Consider the following 18,866-nt stretch of genomic DNA (forward strand, 5'->3'; position numbering starts at 1 on the left):
ATCTGGAATCTTTGATTTTGAGTTAAAAATAAAATATGGATAAAATGCAGAAATGTTTTTACTAACATGTACTAACAGAGACTTGGAGGAGAGAGACCTAATGTTTAATAATCCACATTTCACTGTTTTACTCTTTGGTTCAGATGTGGATACTGTATTGTTCTTTCTTTGTGATTGTTTATGTTTAAGTTGTTTGTTGCTGGTTTTTAGTTTGTTTTTTGTCTGTTTGGAAGCTGACACAGTCTCTATGGAGATGGGTTTTTGGGGGGTAGCAGGAGGAGAGAAGCTGCAGAGAGGCGTGTAAGACTGCAACTCTGCTTCCTGGTCCCAACTCTGGATAGTCATATTTTGGGGGGTTTAATAAACTACTACTGCATGATGTAAAGCTGAAGTATTACACAGCTTTATGAACCTCCTGTTATCCTGGTAGACGAGTACAGCAATAAATCTTTTACTTGAACATCTTCTGGCTCCAATAAGCTTTGAAATGTGACCATGAAGTTAGAGACACACTGACTGAAACCCACAGCTGTGACTGTGGATCACATCCACACACAGTGTAGCTGCTGTCTCTGTGTGAGGTCTGTGTATATATGTACATATTTATGCTTATATTCATATTCTCTTATTCCCCTTTATTTGATATCCTAATTCTGTGCTGTGTAAAGATTTGTCGGTGTTCTGCTGCTACAAACTGGATTTCCTGGAGGATAAACATGAGGGATTCATAAAGTTCTATCTCTCTGTTAAAATCCCCCAAAATAAATGAAATGTGAATTTCAGGCAGACGTGTTTTTAAAAGAGTCACTTTAATGGAAAAATGTGTTTTTAAAACCAGCCAATAGGAGCGTCTGTGGATATCAGCTGAGGCTGAACTCAGGAACACCATCACATATAAATACACAGAATTAAATCACTAGATAAAAGACGTCATTAAATAAGGATCAAATCAACATGTCAGAGGTCAAAGGTCAGTCAGAAGAGGTGTGGTTAAACACTGGCAGTGCAGTGACCTAATGCAGTTTGGTTACCGCCACGGGAAAAGCCCCGCCCCCTCTGAGCCTCCGCTGTGTCCTCAGCACATCCAGGAGCAGCAGGTCAGAGGGGGCGGGGCCATGTCAGGACTTATTTTAAGTAAAATTTAAAGTGGAGCGACGGCAGGAGTCACACAGCAGTAACCAGCTCTGTCTGCCAGGGTCAAAGGTCAAACAAGTCCTGCAGCTGACCCACACACAGACTTACACTGATCCACAGAGAGTGATGAATCCACACATCACTCGGCTGGAGGAAGCTGGGTTTTGTTAGATTATAATATTATTTTATGCCATGTTAGACCCCTAATTAAAGATTGTGAATTATTATGTAGTTTTAGTTTGCATTATTCTCCTGAATTAGAAGAAGCTGATAACTATTGCATTAGTTAAACTGATGTGCATTATATTAAACTGCTGATTTATTGTGAATGAATGATATTGTTTTATGATGCATTCTACTGCTGAGTTATAAGAAATACTGTTTGCAGAAAGTCATCGCCTTATTTGTCTGATTAGAAGAGAACATGCTGGAGTTTTCTGCCCCATCTCAGCAGGAGCAGATAAACAGGGAGCCAAGGTCGTAGCTTAGGCGCTGTGTGAGAGAAAGCATGTGAATGTTTAGGCTTTTATGATAAGGTGGAGGCACCAGAGGCTATAAGAGTTTGAGCAATACTCCACCATTTTGAGATCTGAGGCTGTCTGCATCAGTGTCCATCTCCCACGTGTGTGATCATTAAAATCATCGTTTGACTCAACCCGACCGGACCAGTGTTGTTATTGTGGTTTTTCTCTTGTCTCCATCCCCAATATTTTGAACTCGTAACATTTTCCACACCGTCCAATCAGAAACTAGTGTTGACGCTGAGACCCGTCTCTGTAACAGGAAGTCCATGAACAGGCAGACCCTCTGCAGCAGGCTGACCTGTGACCTCTGAGACAGAGGGAGGAGTTTGTGTCAGCAGGGGGCGCTGCAGCATCGCCTGAGAGCTTTAAGAACAACAGCAATAAACAGGAAGTGAAAGTCACACTTCTGTTGGTGTGCGTCATCAGCAGACCTCCACCCTCTGCAGGAAGCTGAGATAAGAAGCAGCCAATCACAGAGCAGAGAGCATGTGACTTCCTGTTCCTGCTGTTACTGTGACAACAGCTCCTGGGACAGAGAGCAGCTTTCTAAAGAGGAAAGATGTTGCTGTCACCCCCGGGTGTCATGTGACCCGCCTGATGTACCGATTTAAGACTGTAAGAACAATAATAACAACATGTTTTAGTCAGGTGATCCATGCAGAGCAGATCCATGTGACCAAACACAGCTGGATCACATGTTTCCTCTCCTGGAAACAGAAAGCCTTCATGTATAAAGGCTCATGTACCCACTGAGCCCTGCTCTCAGATCTGTGAGGCTTTAACAAACAACAGTTTAAAGTCATGTTTAGCATCTTCTGTCAGTGTGGAAGGTCACACACTTTCCTGAGTGTTGAACCCTGAACTACTAGCTGTTCATGTCAGCCTGGACATAAATACAGACCTGCCTGCTGTCATAGACCCCAGCACTCACATGTTACTTATAAGTGACTCATATGTATGCATGTATATATTGTGTATATTGTGCTATTTCTTACTTAGTGTGTTGTGTCTTTGTTCCTGTTTGTGCTGCAGCACTGTAACCTAAATAATTTCCCCTGGGGATCAAAAAAGTATTCTGATTGTGATTAAATGAAAGCAGTCAGAGCAGAGGACGGTGATGTAAGGAATGGGATTTTAATCAGCCAGTCTCCTTTAACTCTCAGCATCACAAAGTAATGTGGTAACATCTGGACTGATGTGTTTACTGTCAGCTAGTTTAAATGCTGTAGGCTGCAGCCGTTGCTCTAACACTATAACTGTAACAGGGCTCAGTGCTGCTTCTAACAGTCTGAGCTGCTTCAGGCTTTATTTGTGAGGAGCACAGCAGCTTACAAACACGTGGCTGGGCCTGGACCCAAAGGAGTGTTTGTTAAAGCCTGCAGTGAATCCAGCAGCAGAATGATGGAAATGCAACACAGCAATGATGAAGAGGAGCAGCATTAAAGCCAAAGTCCAGTTCATACAGTTAGGTCCATAAATCAAATAAGGGAAAATAAAAAGTTGTTGGATGCACCTGTCTGCACTCTGGTCGCTATGGTAACGCGTAAACATTTCTTTCAAAATAAGACACACAACTACAACACGGGAAAAGACCCAGGGAAACGAAGGTAACGATAAAAACCCTGAAAACCATTGTTGGATTTATATTTTATCATTGTCATTGTTATTGGGGAATATCTAACCATATATGCTTAGAGGTGTAGAACCAATTGTGTAATGATAGTAGTCTTTAAAGACTTTGTGTGACTCCAGAGTGTTCTGGCATTCACACCCACGTCCTGGGATCATGGGAGAGGTGCTACCTTCTTATTGTTCTGTGGTAGGATGTCTGTTTTAGTCTAAGTGCCTTTTGTTTAGATGAACTGCTGGACTTCCAGACCAGCAGGTTTAGGGAAGTCGTTTATGGGGTCACACTCTGACTCCACACACACACACACACACACACACACACACACACACACACACACACCTACATAACATACAGACTGGTACCTTTGTTCACGTGTATGTTAATGAACCTATGTATATTCGTGTAACCTCAATAAAAGAACAGTGTTACGAGGGAACGGACGAGAGCGACTGTGGTCAAGCGAAGGAACGGCATTGGTCCAGTTCTCTCCCGTGCACGAGAAACATAAAGAACTACTCGTGTCTTGCTTTGCTGTGTAGCTGGATTGAACGATCCAGCGAACAAGTTTATGCTACAAACCTATCAACCATCAATTTCACACCGAGCCTCGACTCTCACGGCCCGGTACCAAACGACTCACGGACCGGTCCGTGACCCGGGGGTTGGGAACCGCTGAGTTAACGCATGAGTAGTTCAGGGCTGCACGTCATTTTCATTGTTAATATCTTTGTGAAAAGCACATTGATGTGAAAATCTTCATGAGAGTCAGAGGCCCTACAACACGATTAAAGATTCATTCAAAAGAAAATCACAAGTTATTATCATCTTCAGAACATTTCATTAAACATTAGAGACAGACTGCTGAGTACATCTCATCTCTATCCAAACAACCTACAGTCCACAAACACATCATGAACCAGTGCTCTGGGCTGTGGTCTGTCCCCAGTTACATGGATCAGCTGGTTCCCTGGAGGTGACTGCTGCTGTGGTTTGGAGCGGATGAATAAACCTGAACTGAATCAGGTGTCCAGTTACTTTTGGTCCCTTTAAACCAGGCTGTCACATGTTCAGCATGTGAAACTCCTCCTCCGTGAAAACGGGTGTGGGTCACAATCAGCCAAGGTTTTGGGTGAACCCATTGTGAGATCTAGCCCCACGCTATCATGTGATTTCCTGTGATCAAATGTCCCAGGATGTGAGTGGGCGTTAAGACGTCCATGTCCCTCTTCAAGCAACTTAAAGAAGTCCAGACGCTTTTCTTTCCAAGCTCCTTCAACAACATCATTCATAGAACAGCTTCCAGCTTCTTTTGCTCGGCTACAGTTTGGATGGATTTGCATTTAAAGATGCAACAAGACTAAAATGGTTAGGGTCAGGAGGTCAAAGGTCAGAGCTCCTGTGGGTCTGAGGGCGGCCTCACGCTGGAGAAGGATGAAGGAGTCTGACCTGAGCCAGTGTTTGACATGAACACATCAGCACTGCTGTCAGTGAGCCTAACGACAGCCGTTAGCATCATTTCAGTGTTTCAGTCATAAAAACACTTCCTGTCACTGTGGTGGTTACAGTGACATCATGCAGTTTGTGCTTTGACCTCCAGAGGGCGACAAATCAGCACAGACAGAGAGCTCCATTCAAACTTTGCTGCCATCAGGAATAATTCTTCAAATATAATCATCAGTGTTTGAGCAGTTATGATATCAGGGACAATCTAGACATGTGTGACAATACTGAACATGTCACATGACACACCTCAAACATCATGTGATCCACTCTCAGTCTGCACTTTCATTCATGACTTCAACAGGTTGAAATGAGCTTTGAAGAAACATTCAGTGAAATAAATCTTTCATGGATTCATGTGAGCAGCAGATGAACTTTGTACCAACAACATCTTCAATAACAGAGTCTGAATGAAGCTCAGGTGTTGATGCTGCTCACTGATTGGACGCTTGCTTTCAGCTCTGCTCTCAGTCTTTACTGCACAGGTGAAGGTAGAAAGTGTGACTGGATCTATAGACTGGAAACAGAGAAACATGCTGAACATTTGAAGCTTTGCAGCAGAAATGTTCATGTTACAAATACAGCAGAGCTGATCTGGGATCAGTGTGTTCACACCTGCAGCTACAACAAGGTTTCATGTCTCCACACGTCAGCATGTGAACTTTACTCTGACGCAGTCAGACGGCATATTTTTAAAGTTAACACATCAGCACACACAGAGCTGAGCCCCTCCCACCTGTGCTGAGTTTCAGGTGGAGCCCCGCCTCCTTCCAGGAAGCAGCTCACCTGTGTGTCCGTGTTTAGTGTCCAGGTGTGGAGTGGAGCTTGTTGTTGGTGTGAAGAAACTGTAAGTTTGCTTTGTTTCCTCCTTTAACAGTTTGTCTTTAGGAACTTTACTGTTTGTTCAGCTCGTGTTTGATTTCTTCACACAACAAACTGTGTGTGTTTGTATTTCCGGTCTCTCCATTAAAGTCAGTGTGTAATGTTTCCTGGCTAACATCAGCTGTGTGCAGCTTAGTTCAGCACAAATCTGCCGCTCCATAGTTCACGGTAACGGACTCACAGCTGGACCAACGAGGCCGAGTGTGTCCGCCACTCTGAGCTACGTTCGTGTTTGTGTACTTGTAGTTTGTACTTTGAGTTCACTCAGAGCCCACAGAGGACGCAGCGTACGTGATGACGTCACAGCCCTTTACCTCCTTTACTGTCACTGTGATTAATATTTACACACGAGACACCTGCAGAGCTCTGACGCTAAGCTAGCACACAGCATGCTAACGCTAAGCTAACGCTAAGCTAACGCTAAGCTAACGCTAAGCTAGCCAAGAACCCAGAGTGAGTTAAAGCTGAGTAAACACTGACCCCAGACCAGCACCGTGATAAAGTGAGCTGCTGCTGCTGAACTTGAACAGGTAACAAAGTGATGAGCAGTCAGGCTGCAGGTTTCTACCTGTTCATGTTTCTACAGTAGAATCACTTTGAAGTGTCTTTGTGCTGTTTCATCTTTGATTTGTGTTCATAAACTAGAGCTGGGCGATAGAACGATAACGATATGTATCGCGATATAACTTTTACTCGATAGAGAAATTAAGCTATCGCGATAGACCTCGCCGCTCTTGTCCTCAAAAAAAAAAAAAAGAAAAAAAAAGGTCAGCCAATCCAAATTAAGTAGCGCAGAGCCGAACCAATCACAGCCGCAGTGTCACGTCGCGTGACTTGTTACGTACAGCACAAGTGCCAAGCCGCACGTGTGTTTGTTTGGGAAGCAGCCAGCGGGTAATGGAGGAAATGAGTGTGCCGACTAGAAAAATCAACCGAGCGTGACCGAAGAGAAAACAGATGATGGTTCCAACGCCGGAGAGATTGTCGAACGGAAGAGCCATAGAAGTTCCGTAGTGTGAAGGTATTTCGGCTATTTCAAGTCTGACAAAAACAGAGTAGCGTGCACTGTAAATTGTGCCGAAAGCAAGTCTGGAAATACAATAAACTGGTGCATGCGTCACACTGTGCGCCACGTTATTGTTTCAGTGAAATGAATTTCTACAACACTGTTACTGTTAATTCTACTCTCTGCAGTGTTTAAATGCTTACATATACACACAGTTACTGTCCCTCCACACATACGACTCGGTTCTGCTTCTATGCCGCAGCTTTGTTTACTTTTTCCCACCGAGGCTTCTAGACTTCTGATTGGCCAACATTTCTGCACGGTTAGGAATCTAGCGCCACCTGCTGCTTTGGCATGTTCATAGCAGCGTTTTCCTTCATTTCTGCCTTTATGTGTGGACGGGATTATTTTTTAAAACGAAAACGGAAAATCTCCGTTTTCAAAAACACCCGTGTACGTGTGGACGTAGCCTCAGTCTCTGACTGGAAGCGCTAATTCGTCATTCGGCTTTTGTCAGACTAAAGTAACTGTTAAAACTGTTTGAAAAGCTCAGCTATACAACAAGGAGAGATTGAGAATTTCCTTTTAGTTCTCAGTTTATTTGATATTGACAAAAGTTAGTCAGTTTTGTCTGTTCTTCTGTAAAACAAGCTAAGATTTATTTTTAGAATTAATACTTTGTTTCTAAGTGGAATTGACAATTTAGTCTGTTTCGTTTGTTCTATTTTGAAACTTAAACGCTTTAGCGGCTGCCTTTTGTGTAGTTTGCAATATTTGCCTTTATTTATCTGAAAAAGTCTCATGTTCCTTAAGTACATCTACCCTGTTGAACTTATTATGGGAAATAAATATTTAAATAAAAACAAGCTGCTGATTATTTCACATTTTACTTGTGAGCAACGGCACATTTAAATCTTACAAATATAGTTATTTGGCTTATATCGTGATAGATATCGTTATCGCCTGAAATGAAAAAAACATATCGTGATATGAAAAAATCTCATATCGCCCAGCTCTATCATAAACACTCAGAGAAACATCACGTGACCTCATCAGGATCTGTGTTGGTGTGTGGGGCTGTACCTCAGCTTTATGTTGTTACATGCTCATTTGTTCATTTTACACAGTAACATCAAAGTAATGTTATGAGGAGTAATGAAGTAACGTACTCCATTACTTTTAATTAAAGTGTTCTGTGTAATATGTGTAATAATGACTGTTTTGAGTAATGACCAACACTGATCACAACAAAGAGGAAATGCCTCCAACATGCACAAACATTTGAGCCACAACATGCAGTTAATGTGCACAAATGTCTTTGATATGCTGCTCAGTGATGGTGGTGACTGTCAGAGCAGAGCTACTGAGAATCAATAAGTAATATCAATGATGGGATCAGAATCACTAAATTCTTCTCATCCCTGTCAGTATCATACATGTGCTGTATAATGTGATAAATGTAGAGGTGCTGGCTGTTCTCTCACTCTGCTGTTTAGCTGTAAAGGACGCCTCCCTGCCTTTGTCTCATTCATGACCTTTAATAGTCTCTTCTAACATGCAGAGATCTGTATGATCTGTTTCATAGAGTCTAACCAGCCTGTACAGGTAACAACAACAGTCACTGCATCACTGACACACAAACGTCATCTCTGTCAATAACAACATTCATACATGGAATAAAAACACATCAGTGGATCATTGCTGGAGCTGATGTTTGTGCTCCTGGTGCAAAGGCTCTCAGTTTCCTCCTTGAAATAACATCAGTGGTGGGTCAGCGACATGCTTTCTTTCCCTCTCAGGTTTAAATATCTGGGACTCTCCACCGTTTGGTTTTAGAGCTGAAGAAGCTTCTCAGATGAAACGTCTTCCAGAAACTTAAAGACGTCTCTTTTCTCTCCAAGCTCCTTAGATCACATGACCTGGATGACTGAACCTACAGACATATTGACCTGGTTTCATGGTCACATGACAGGTCAGAGGTCAGCGACTGTAACTCAGTTACTCCTGTTAATGTGAACTCACTGAGTGTTTGTGGTTTACCTCTCAGACTGACTGAAGATGATGATGGAGGAAGAGGAGGACAGAGCAGAGTCTGCAGGGTCCAGCTGTCCATCTGTGAGGAGTTACTGGTCCAAAGATCGAAATCCAGAGTTCAGTGGTGAACCTGGAGCAACGAGGTCAGAGAGCTGAACTCACTGAGTAACAGAAATAATTCTGCACTGACATTATAATCAGTGTTGACTCTGGTTGATTGTCTGACTGTGTTTGTGAGCTGAGAGGAAATGAAAATGAGTTTGTAACAAAAATCAGTTTTGTCCAGTTTTCCTGTAAAAAGCTGAACTCTAATCTAAGAGGATGTTACTGACAGGAAACAGCTGCATTATCTGCAGTCTGTGTGATCACAGCTGCTTCAATCATGTTTGTGTCTGCAGAGGTCAGAGGTCACAGTCTGCAGGGTCCAGCTGTCCGTCTGTGAGGAGTGACCGGTCCAAAGATTATAATCCACACTTCAGTGGTGAACCTGGAGCAACGAGGTCAGAGAGCTGTGATGACTCCTTTACATGTTTGTGTTTCCTGGATAAATATGACCTGAAACATCCTCAGATTGTTACAAAGATTCATTAAAAAGAAAACAATGAAAGAGAAAAGATCCAAATGTTCGACTTGGTCATTTGCTGTTTGAGGACAGTGATGCTCATATCTGTGGGGAAAGTGTGACCTGAGTGGGTTCATGTTTGTCTTTAAAGAACAGAGCTGCTCTGATTCTCTTTGTGTCTGATCTGTTAAACAGTCTGAGAGGTCACACAGAGACCCAGCAGCTAAAGCCTGGATCATACTGGCTGCTGTTACTCCATCAGGACAACACTGAACCACAGTGGTGTGGATGTAGTGGATAAATCCCACCATACTGATGCTCAGAGTTAACCACAGGGAACAAAACCAGATGTTACCTTCAGATTGTGACCTTTGGAGTGGACGATGCAGATTTCAATAGAGAATAAATGTTGTTGTTTTTCAGCTGTGAAGAAAGAATCTAATTTTCTGAACTTAAGAATTTATGATGCTGGAAACAACATGGAGACTATAACACAACATTTCCACTGTGTTCATAGAATGAATGTAAAACTGTCAGACATTCATTAAATATGCAAAATGTCTACAGAAGCATCAGAGGGTCAGACGTGAAGCACTCAGTGATTTTGATCAAATGACTCATCAGTTATTGATCTGTACTACACTGATCTACCACGTTAGTAAAGCTGGTGTTCTGGTGGTGGAGGGAGACTCGGATCATGTTCTGGTTTTGGAGCAGTGATCTGCTGATGGTTCAGTTTGATGAGCTTCTTCAAAATCATCCCTGACATCACCACTGAAAGGACGTCCATGAAAACAGACTGAAAATTACTGATATGTTCACAATCTGAGAGTTTAAAACTTGACAGACTTGATTCAGATGAAGTTATTTGAGCAGAAACTCCTGGATCTTTATCCTGTGTTGATCTGATCCTTCATGGTTCCTCCACAGAGTGGAGCAGCAGAGCTCAGAGGTTCCCAGTGGTCAGTCTGCCCAGCAGCATCAAACACAGCTGGACTCCATATTTATGGTCTGTACATGTACAACAACTACTGTTACATCTGTTCTGTTCACGGTCATCTCCATGCTGCTCTTTGTAGACCAGTGGATCGTCAGTGTGTCCAACATGGATCTGATGTTTGGCTCCATGATTTCAGTCTGATTGGCTCATTCATAAATATTCTGTTCCAGCTGCTGGAGGACAACATCATCACTTTTGTGAAGAACGAGCTGAAGGAGATCCAGAAGGTTCTGAGTCCAGATTACCCAGAATGCTTAGAGAGTCAGAGGAGCAGCAGCAGAGAGGCATTTGTGAAGATCACAGTGGACTTCCTGAGGAGAATGAAGCAGGAGGAGCTGGCTGACCGTCTGCAGAGCAGTAAGAGGATTTATCTAAAGATTTAAGCTGCTGGATAAATGAACATTTTCCAGAGATGGAAGATGGAGCAACATGTTTTAAAGATTAGTTCTTTTTGGAATTGAGTGTTTATTTTTCTTCTCATTCAGAGCTTCAAGCTGCAGTTTGTCATCGTAACCTTAAATCCACCCTGAAGAAGAAGTTCCAGTGTGTGTTTGAGGGCATCGCTAAAGCAGGAAACCCAACCCTCCTGAATCAGATCTACACAGAGCTCTACATCACAGAGGGAGGGACTGCAGAGGTCAATGATGAACATGAGGTCAGACAGATTGAAACAGCATCCAGGAAACCAGACAGACCAGAAACAACCATCAGACAAGAAGACATCTTTAAAGCCTCACCTGGAAGAGATGAACCAATCAGAACAGTGCTGACAAAGGGAGTGGCTGGCATTGGGAAAACAGTCTTAACACAGAAATACAGCCTGGACTGGGCTGAAGACAAAGCCAACCAGGACATCCAGTTCATATTTCCATTCACTTTCAGAGAGCTGAATGTGCTGAAAGAGGAAAAGTTCAGCTTGGTGGGACTTGTTCATCACTTCTTTACTGAAACCAAAGAAGCAGGAATCTGCAGCTTTGAAGACTTCCAGGTTGTGTTCATCTTTGATGGTCTGGATGAGTGTCGACTTCCTCTGGACTTCCACAAAACTACAATCCTAACTGACCCTAGAAAGTCCACCTCAGTGGATGTGCTGCTGATAAACCTCATCAGGGGGAAACTGCTTCCCTCTGCTCGCCTCTGGATAACCACACGACCTGCAGCAGCCAATCAGATCCCTCCTGACTGTGTTGGCATGGTGACAGAGGTCAGAGGGTTCACTGACCCACAGAAGGAGGAGTACTTCAGGAAGAGATTCAGAGATGAGGAGCAGGCCAGCAGGATCATCTCCCACATCAAGACATCACGAAGCCTCCACATCATGTGTCACATCCCAGTCTTCTGCTGGATCACTGCTACAGTTCTGGAGGATGTGCTGGAAACCAGAGAGGGAGGACAGCTGCCCAAGACCCTGACTGAGATGTACATCCACTTCCTGGTGGTTCAGGCCAAAGTGAAGAAGGTCAAGTATGATGGAGGAGCTGAGACAGATCCACACTGGAGTCCAGAGAGCAGGACGATGATGGAGTCTCTGGGAAAACTGGCTTTTGATCAGCTGCAGAAAGGAAACCTGATCTTCTATGAATCAGACCTGACAGAGTGTGGCATCGATATCAGAGCAGCCTCAGTGTACTCAGGAGTGTTCACACAGATCTTTAAAGAGGAGAGAGGACTGTACCAGGACAAGGTGTTCTGCTTCATCCATCTGAGTGTTCAGGAGTTTCTGGCTGCTCTTCATGTCCATCTGACCTTCATCAACTCTGGACTCAATCTGCTGGAACAACAACAAACAACCTCCCAGAAGTCTGAAACAGGAGATTCTGCAGAGAAACACTTCTACCAGAGTGCTGTGAACAAGGCCTTACAGAGTCCAAATGGACACCTGGACTTGTTCCTCCGCTTCCTCCTGGGTCTTTCACTGCAGACCAATCAGACTCTCCTACGAGGTCTGCTGACACAGACAGGAAGTAGCTCACAGACCAATCAGGAAACAGTCCAGTACATCAAGAAGAAGCTCAGTGAGAATCTGTCTGCAGAGAAAAGCATCAATCTGATCCACTGTCTGAATGAACTGGATGATCGTTCTCTAGTGGAGGAGATCCAACAGTCCCTGAGATCAGGAAGTCTCTCCACAGGTAAACTGTCTCCTGCTCAGTGGTCAGCTCTGGTCTTCATCTTACTGTCATCAGAAGAAGATCTGGATGTGTTTGACCTGAAGAAATACTCTGCTTCAGAGGAGGCTCTTCTGAGGCTGCTGCCAGTGGTCAAAGCCTCCAACAAGGCTCTGTAAGTAAATCTGTGATCATGTTTATTTTTAAAATGTTGATTAAAAGTGGTCATAGATTTCTTCCATGACAGATCCATGTCCTAAAACCATGAGACAGCGTAGTTGTATAGTATAAAAGAAAAAAGGAGAACTTTTGACTACAATATTGTAACTTGAATGAACTTTTGAAACAGCCTTTAAACATAAAATTTATGAACAGAATCGGTGACAAAGGGCAGCCCTGGTGGAGCCCATCACCCACCGGACTTATTACTATCCAACGTATTGCCGGCTATGCCAACCAAGCTCTTGCAATGGTTGTAAAAGGATCGAATGGCCATAAAATGTTTCTCAGTTTTATTATTTTCAGTCACATCTGTTTTTGATTATTAACTGAATATTTTAAAATTCAGGCTTTTTATGTTATACAAAACATCATATTTTCTTATGATGTCTTGTATTGTTTCTGAAGGAATAGTTTTCATCAGTATCGCAGATACCAGCCTGAATTTTACTTTGTATTGGATCAGAAAGGAAATCAGTGGCATCACACATCACTTACAGCAACTTCAGTACCTCTTCATTTTAATAAACTGGGGGGAGTTGCACCAAGATTCAGTATGAGATAAAGAATTATTTTTAACTGTAAGGTTGGAGAAATCTGTTGTTGGAAATTGGAAGAACAGGTCATCTTAAAAATCACTGCATTGTAGTTTTATTCAGGCCCCTTCAATCTGTGATCGCTGTTGCTTTGCATTGTAAATGCTACTATTACAAAAGTCACAAATATTAGTGTATGTGTGTGTTATTGGGTAATAAACCAAAAGAACAGAATCTACCAGCACCTCACTGATTTCTGCTTAAAAACAATAAAAAAGCAATAAAGCTCTGATTTGTTTGGTTGATCTTGTCTCCCTTCCACCTTGATTTCAGACTGAGTGGCTGTAACCTGTCAGACAGAAGCTGTGAAGCTCTGTCCTCAGTCCTGAGCTCCCAGTCCTCCCATCTGACAGAGCTGGACCTGGGTAACAACAACCTGCAGGATTCAGGAGTGAAGCTTCTGTCTGCTGGGATGAAGAGTCAATACTGCAAACTGGAAACGCTGAGGTCAGATCAAGCAATATCGATTTTTTTTTCATCAGTTAACATCATTTAATCAATTTCATTTGGAAAAAATTAACATTGAGCCAGTGTATGTTTTTTTTTTTTTTTAATGAATCCATGCAAGTCACAGTAAACTGCCACATTTGTCTTTTGTAACATGAGGCAATAAGGATTCCAGCATGTCCTGAAACAGTGTTGAAATATTGTAAATGTAGTAGCTCCTCATGGCACCATGAATATACTTTAACACAAGTGTTTCATGTCTTCTTGTCATCCTTTCTTCAGACTGAGTGGCTGTAACCTGTCAGACAGAAGCTGTGAAGCTCTGTCCTCAGTCCTGAGCTCCCAGTCCTCCCGTCTGACAGAGCTGGATCTGGGTAACAACAACCTGCAGGATTCAGGACTGAAGCTTCTATTTTCTGCAGTGGAGAGTCCAAAGTGTACAATTCTCAGGTCAGGATTCAGTCTTTTCTGATGATGATTTAAAACCTGAGTCAGGTCGATAAATGGCTTACTCATTTACAACAGACATGATTTGTCAAATCACCTTATATCTAACCCAAAGGTCCTGTGTTTTACTACTTTGATTTTTTAGTAAAACACAGGACCTCTTAATATTTATCTAAGAGACCATATATAATTTTTTTCCCTGGATCATGTGTGTACCCTCCTGGTTGGAGCTCCAGCAGCCTGTATCAGTGAATGGGACTTTAAATGAAATTGCTGCCCCTGTCAGGAAGAGGTCTGAGTGACACACAAAACAGAAAATATGAGCACTGCATGTGTCTGAGGCTACTCAGATACAGACCTGAATGAGACACTAACTTTGTCTCTGAGAGATAACTTTTATTATTAAATACACTTCATTTCTCATCTGTGTAGAGAATGTAGAGTTTGACATGCTAATATTACAAAATGAAAAATCACACTGAGTCACAAAGAAATTGTTTTGGAGTATTTATGGTTCAGCTGATGAAATTGTTCAAACAAACCAGTAATTTACACCGAAACAGCACAAGTGAAACTTTTTCGAGGGACTTACACTAAGCTTGTCCTGGTACACCTGTAGAGCCCAGCTTCTATGGACCATGAGCTTAAGTTCTGTGCTGCTGTGATTTATTGCCTGTGCTGTCTTTCAGATCAGCTTTGTCGAGTCTCTGGTAGGATTTCTTTTACATGACCTGTGTAAAAACAAAACAGGAAACACATTAAGCTGAAGTAAGATGCACAATTTGAAAAATGGGGCACAAAAAATGTTGCTGCTTTCTGGAAAGTGCGTCTAAGAAGACCCAATGGAGAAAGTGAAGAGAAAAATCAAAGATTAAGAAGAAGAAAATGGCAGAGGCAGTTTCTCTTGGACTGCCTGCAGATGGGGTGAGACTCTAGAAACAGGGATGATTGGAGAAAATGCAAAGAGGCCATAGGATAAACCAGGAGATGAATACTCTGGTGTTCTGGGGATAGTGGGAGTGAGAGGGAGAGATGCCAGTAAATGATTTCAAGGATAAATTTGAGAGAATCAGAGCTAAGAAACCAAAGCAAGTGGGGAACTACAAACATATGGACAGACTCATAATTAGGCCAAAGACACATTAAAGCAATTATTACAGGTTTAGAAACAGGGATGGATATGAAGGAGCTTAGCATGAATTTGCATTGAGGAAAGAATAGCAACGAGCATCAGAGGAAACAGTTAGGAAAACTAAAAGGATGTACTGGCAGGAATACTGCAGTACTTTAGGAAGAACTACCGTATTTCCCGGACTACAGAGCGCACCTGAATATTAGCCGCACAAGCTAAAATCAGGGGAAAATCCTGTTTTGTACATACATTAGCCGCACCTGACTAAAAGCCGCAGGTGTTTCAATGTTGACTTATCATATGTAAGAGAATATGCACAAAGCGAATTGTCAGGAAAGAGACGGCTGTTTGGAGACACACCCCTTTTATTAATATTTTGAAAAACAAGTTATGGGTACATATTTGCATAACTTTTTAGGTATATGTACAAGTAGCGGTAATTACAAGTACAAAACATGTACTGTGCTTCATAAATGAGTAACAAATGTAGTACATAACAATAACCTGCAGCACACCAGAACAATTGATTCGGACTAGCTTTTAGGCTCAGGTGCAGTGACACGGCTTTAACAAGAAGAAAAGTCAGTCATTCACCACCATCTTCCTGCGCACTAAAACCACCAAAGTCCTCTTCTCCAGTGTCGGAAACAAACAGGCTCAGGGTGGCTTCGTCATCCACTCTCAGCTCCTTTCTTTCGTTGTCACTTTCAAAACCAAAGAAATCCTCGTTGTCAGTGTCAGAGTCGAACACCCTCAGAAGGGCCGTGGCGGTGTCCTCCTCTCCATCATGCAGCATTCAGCCCTTCGAAATCTGTTGGTGATCGTGGATGTTTTCACACTTTTCCACGCTGTCAGAATCCAATGGTGGAGTTGGGCATAACTTGCTTTTTGCAAGTTTATCGCCGCTCATCATCCAGGCCTCCAGCTGAACGGGTAGCGCTACTTTGAAGTTTGTTTTTCGCGCTACCTCGTACTGCACTACGTTGCCTGACGGATGGACATGTGACCAACATACCACTCTTGAACCCCGATCCTTCCGCCAGGCAACGTAGTGCCGTACAACAGCGGAACAAACAAAACAAATCCGCTCATGGACAATCCATAGAAAAGCCGCACCTGACTAAAAGCCGCAGGGCTCAAAGCTTGTGCAAAAAGTAGCGGCTTATAGCCCGACAATTACGGTACACCAGTTCAGAATGTGTGGAGTACAGTTAAGAACATGAATGCAGACAGGAAACAACAGCAGCTGTTGTAAAGTAAATTCAAACTCCTTCATTAAATGCAGCTGGTTGAGTTGAAAACAATGGAGAATGATTGTGTTACGTTGTTTATTCTCTATAGAAATGGAGCAGGAGTGCATGCAGAGCTGGACGTGGGCTGTATATACATGCGTGTATCTGTTTTGTCTGTGAGCAGAGAAAACAAAGCGCTGGAAATGTCATATTGAAATGTTAAATCAGGAAAATCCTGGAGAAGAGGATAGTTCTAATGTTCAGTTTGTAATGTTGAATTCAACACAGCTCTTAAATGCATAAAAATGACTTCACCTGACGTCAGACTGAGCAATCGGATTAGCTACTGATATTGATTTAACCCTTTAAGACCTACCATAGAACCAAGTCCGCCAGAGCTTATATTATATTTTTACATGCTGTAGAGCCATTTTTGGGAGCATTTCAAGTTGCTATACATCAATACAACCATTACAGCCTAAATTTTAATAATATGTATGTATTAAGTGCATAGTAATTACATAAATTGCAAAAAAGTGCAATAAACTACAAAAAAATTGAAAATCGTTTTTGTTTTTTTAACATATATTTCTAGTTAGAGAAATTTAAGAGGCTTGTCCCTCAAAACTGTAAATACAAAAAAGTTGCACAAAATAGTTTCCCACCTCAGGAAATTTATTTTGAGTGCCTTCATAGTTTTATTTTTGAAATACACCAATTTTTATATACTGCAGGAAAAACGAAAATAAATATTATACTGCAAATTTGCAAAAAAGCAGCATATGCATCAAAATAAACTATTTCCAGCAGAGCAATATGAGTCCTAAGCATATGTGGAAGGAAACTGTAACCTAGGACAAGCTGATGGCATAAGATGTAAATACAACTCCTCAGGTTTCATATGCAAAAAAAATTATTGCGCTAGCTCATGTGATTACAGTGCTACCGGGATTTAAAAATAGTTGCGCAAAACGGAGTGTGCCCACTCTGACCAGTTTTAAAGGATTAAAGCAAGAAAATATGGTATTAGCATTAGATGCCAATTCCTATTAACCTTAAATTAGCATTACCTGCTAATGGCAGTCTACTTAGCATTAACTCCTCACTAATGTAATGCTAATTCACCCCGCCTTTCGCCCTATGACAGCTGGGATAGGCTCCAGCGCCCCCCGCGACCCTGAAAAGGATAAGCGGAAGCGAATGGATGGATGGATGGATAGACGTAGGTGCTAATGGCGGCCTACTTAGCATTAGCAGCTCAGATGTTGTAATGCTAGGGAAAAGAGTGTTAGCATTAGCCGTTCACAATGTTATAAAGTTAAGGGAAATAGTGTTAGCATTAGCTACTCACATTGTTAAAAAGTGTTAGCATTAGTGCATAATGCTAATTCACATCAAATTAGCATTAGTTAATAACGGCAGCCTATTTAGCATTAGCAGATAATGTTGACCTTGGCCCACTGGAAAAGTTCAGAACTAAAGATTTAGGAGAGTTTCTCGATAGCTCTTTCTCATTTGAGAAACAAATGAATTCTGTTATTACAACCAGCTGTAAGGTTTATATTGTTGATTGTCATTTATGCTTAGAAATATTTACTCATATATGCTTAGAGTTGTATAATCGATTGCATGATGATAGAGGTTTGATCCTTAGTAGTCTGTAAAGACTCTGTGTGCCTTCCAGAGTGCTCTGGCATGCACACACCACTTGGGGCCATGAGAGAGGTCGTACCCTCTCTTACTGATTTATGGTGTAGGACAGGGGTCTCAAACTCAATTTAGCTGGGGGCCGCTGCAGGCAGAGTCTGGGTGAGGCTGGGCCGCATTAGGTTTTCCACAAGAAAGGCATGGTTAAAAAATTCCAATCTTCTCAAATCTCTTTATTTTTATTTTTTAATACAAAATATGAAAAATAAATAAACAAATTAAGAATTAATAAGAAAATAAATCAATCTGTAATACATAAATAAAATAATAATAAGATATTTTTAGTCAGTGAACTTGTGTGTATCTTTCAGGCTTCTATATCTGCTGTATTTAGATTGAAATGTCTGTATTAACAGTTCTATAACCTTCTTCTGAACATGAATGGAACACTGTAGAAAATTAACTGTTCTTCTGAACATGGCTTCTCTTGCCTACTCCTTGCTGCTAGAGACCTGGCAGCGTTTCCTCTCGCATAGCCGAGCCAGATTTGGCCGGAGGGAGGAAGCAGTTGCGACCCTCAGTATGTCTTGAAGATGATCATCCGTAAGTCTGGACCTGTACTTGGACTTATTGAAGTTCAAAGTGGAGAAGAGCTTTTGGCACAAGTATGTGCTACCAAAAAGGCACATGGTCCGCTTGAACATTCGGGAAAGCCGAGGGAAACTAGGGCTCAAGTCTCTCAAAAATTGTCCAAGCTTGTCTGCTT

At 42.1% G+C, this 18,866-nt stretch overlaps 3 protein-coding genes across 3 annotated transcripts in view; all 3 read left to right on the plus strand.

The window, feature by feature from the left end:
- The first annotated feature begins 1,016 nt into the window (after positions 1–1,016).
- On the plus strand, positions 1,017–10,655 carry LOC146712344 (uncharacterized). Its single transcript, XM_085436243.1, has 3 exons — positions 1,017–1,097; positions 10,177–10,281; positions 10,443–10,655. Exons 1-3 carry the CDS (start codon positions 1,017–1,019, stop codon positions 10,653–10,655), a joined length of 399 nt encoding a protein of 132 aa, XP_085292369.1.
- LOC146712345 (protein NLRC3-like) overlaps positions 5,492–18,866 on the plus strand; it is a 113,450-nt gene continuing 100,075 nt past the window's right edge. The window contains exon 1 of the mRNA XM_085442099.1: positions 5,492–5,635. The gene's annotated coding sequence lies outside the window, so the exon portion shown is untranslated. The remainder of the gene's footprint in view (positions 5,636–18,866) is intronic.
- LOC146712346 (protein NLRC3-like) overlaps positions 10,692–18,866 on the plus strand; it is a 15,095-nt gene continuing 6,920 nt past the window's right edge. Inside the window, exons 1-4 of the mRNA XM_085436248.1 lie at positions 10,692–10,716; positions 10,758–12,555; positions 13,469–13,642; positions 13,925–14,092. Of these exons, the coding sequence (XP_085292374.1) occupies positions 10,692–10,716; positions 10,758–12,555; positions 13,469–13,642; positions 13,925–14,092 (2,165 nt within the window). The remainder of the gene's footprint in view (positions 10,717–10,757; positions 12,556–13,468; positions 13,643–13,924; positions 14,093–18,866) is intronic.

This window comes from Copadichromis virginalis, linkage group LG3, assembly GCF_057382275.1.
Source record: "Copadichromis virginalis isolate Kocher_CV1m ecotype Utaka linkage group LG3, C_Virginalis_male_GT1.1, whole genome shotgun sequence".
Taxonomy (NCBI): Eukaryota; Metazoa; Chordata; class Actinopteri; order Cichliformes; family Cichlidae; genus Copadichromis; species Copadichromis virginalis.

Excerpts from the sequence above, each read along its gene's own strand:
- LOC146712344 (XM_085436243.1), top strand. The coding sequence starts at position 1,017 with ATGCAGTTTGGTTACCGCCACGGGAAAAGCCCCGCCCCCTCTGAGCCT. Across the intron at positions 1,098-10,176 it reads AGCACATCCAGGAGCAGCAG|TCTGATCCTTCATGGTTCCT; the intron begins GTCAGAGGGGGC and ends ATCCTGTGTTGA. Across the intron at positions 10,282-10,442 it reads AGCTGGACTCCATATTTATG|CTGCTGGAGGACAACATCAT; the intron begins GTCTGTACATGT and ends ATTCTGTTCCAG.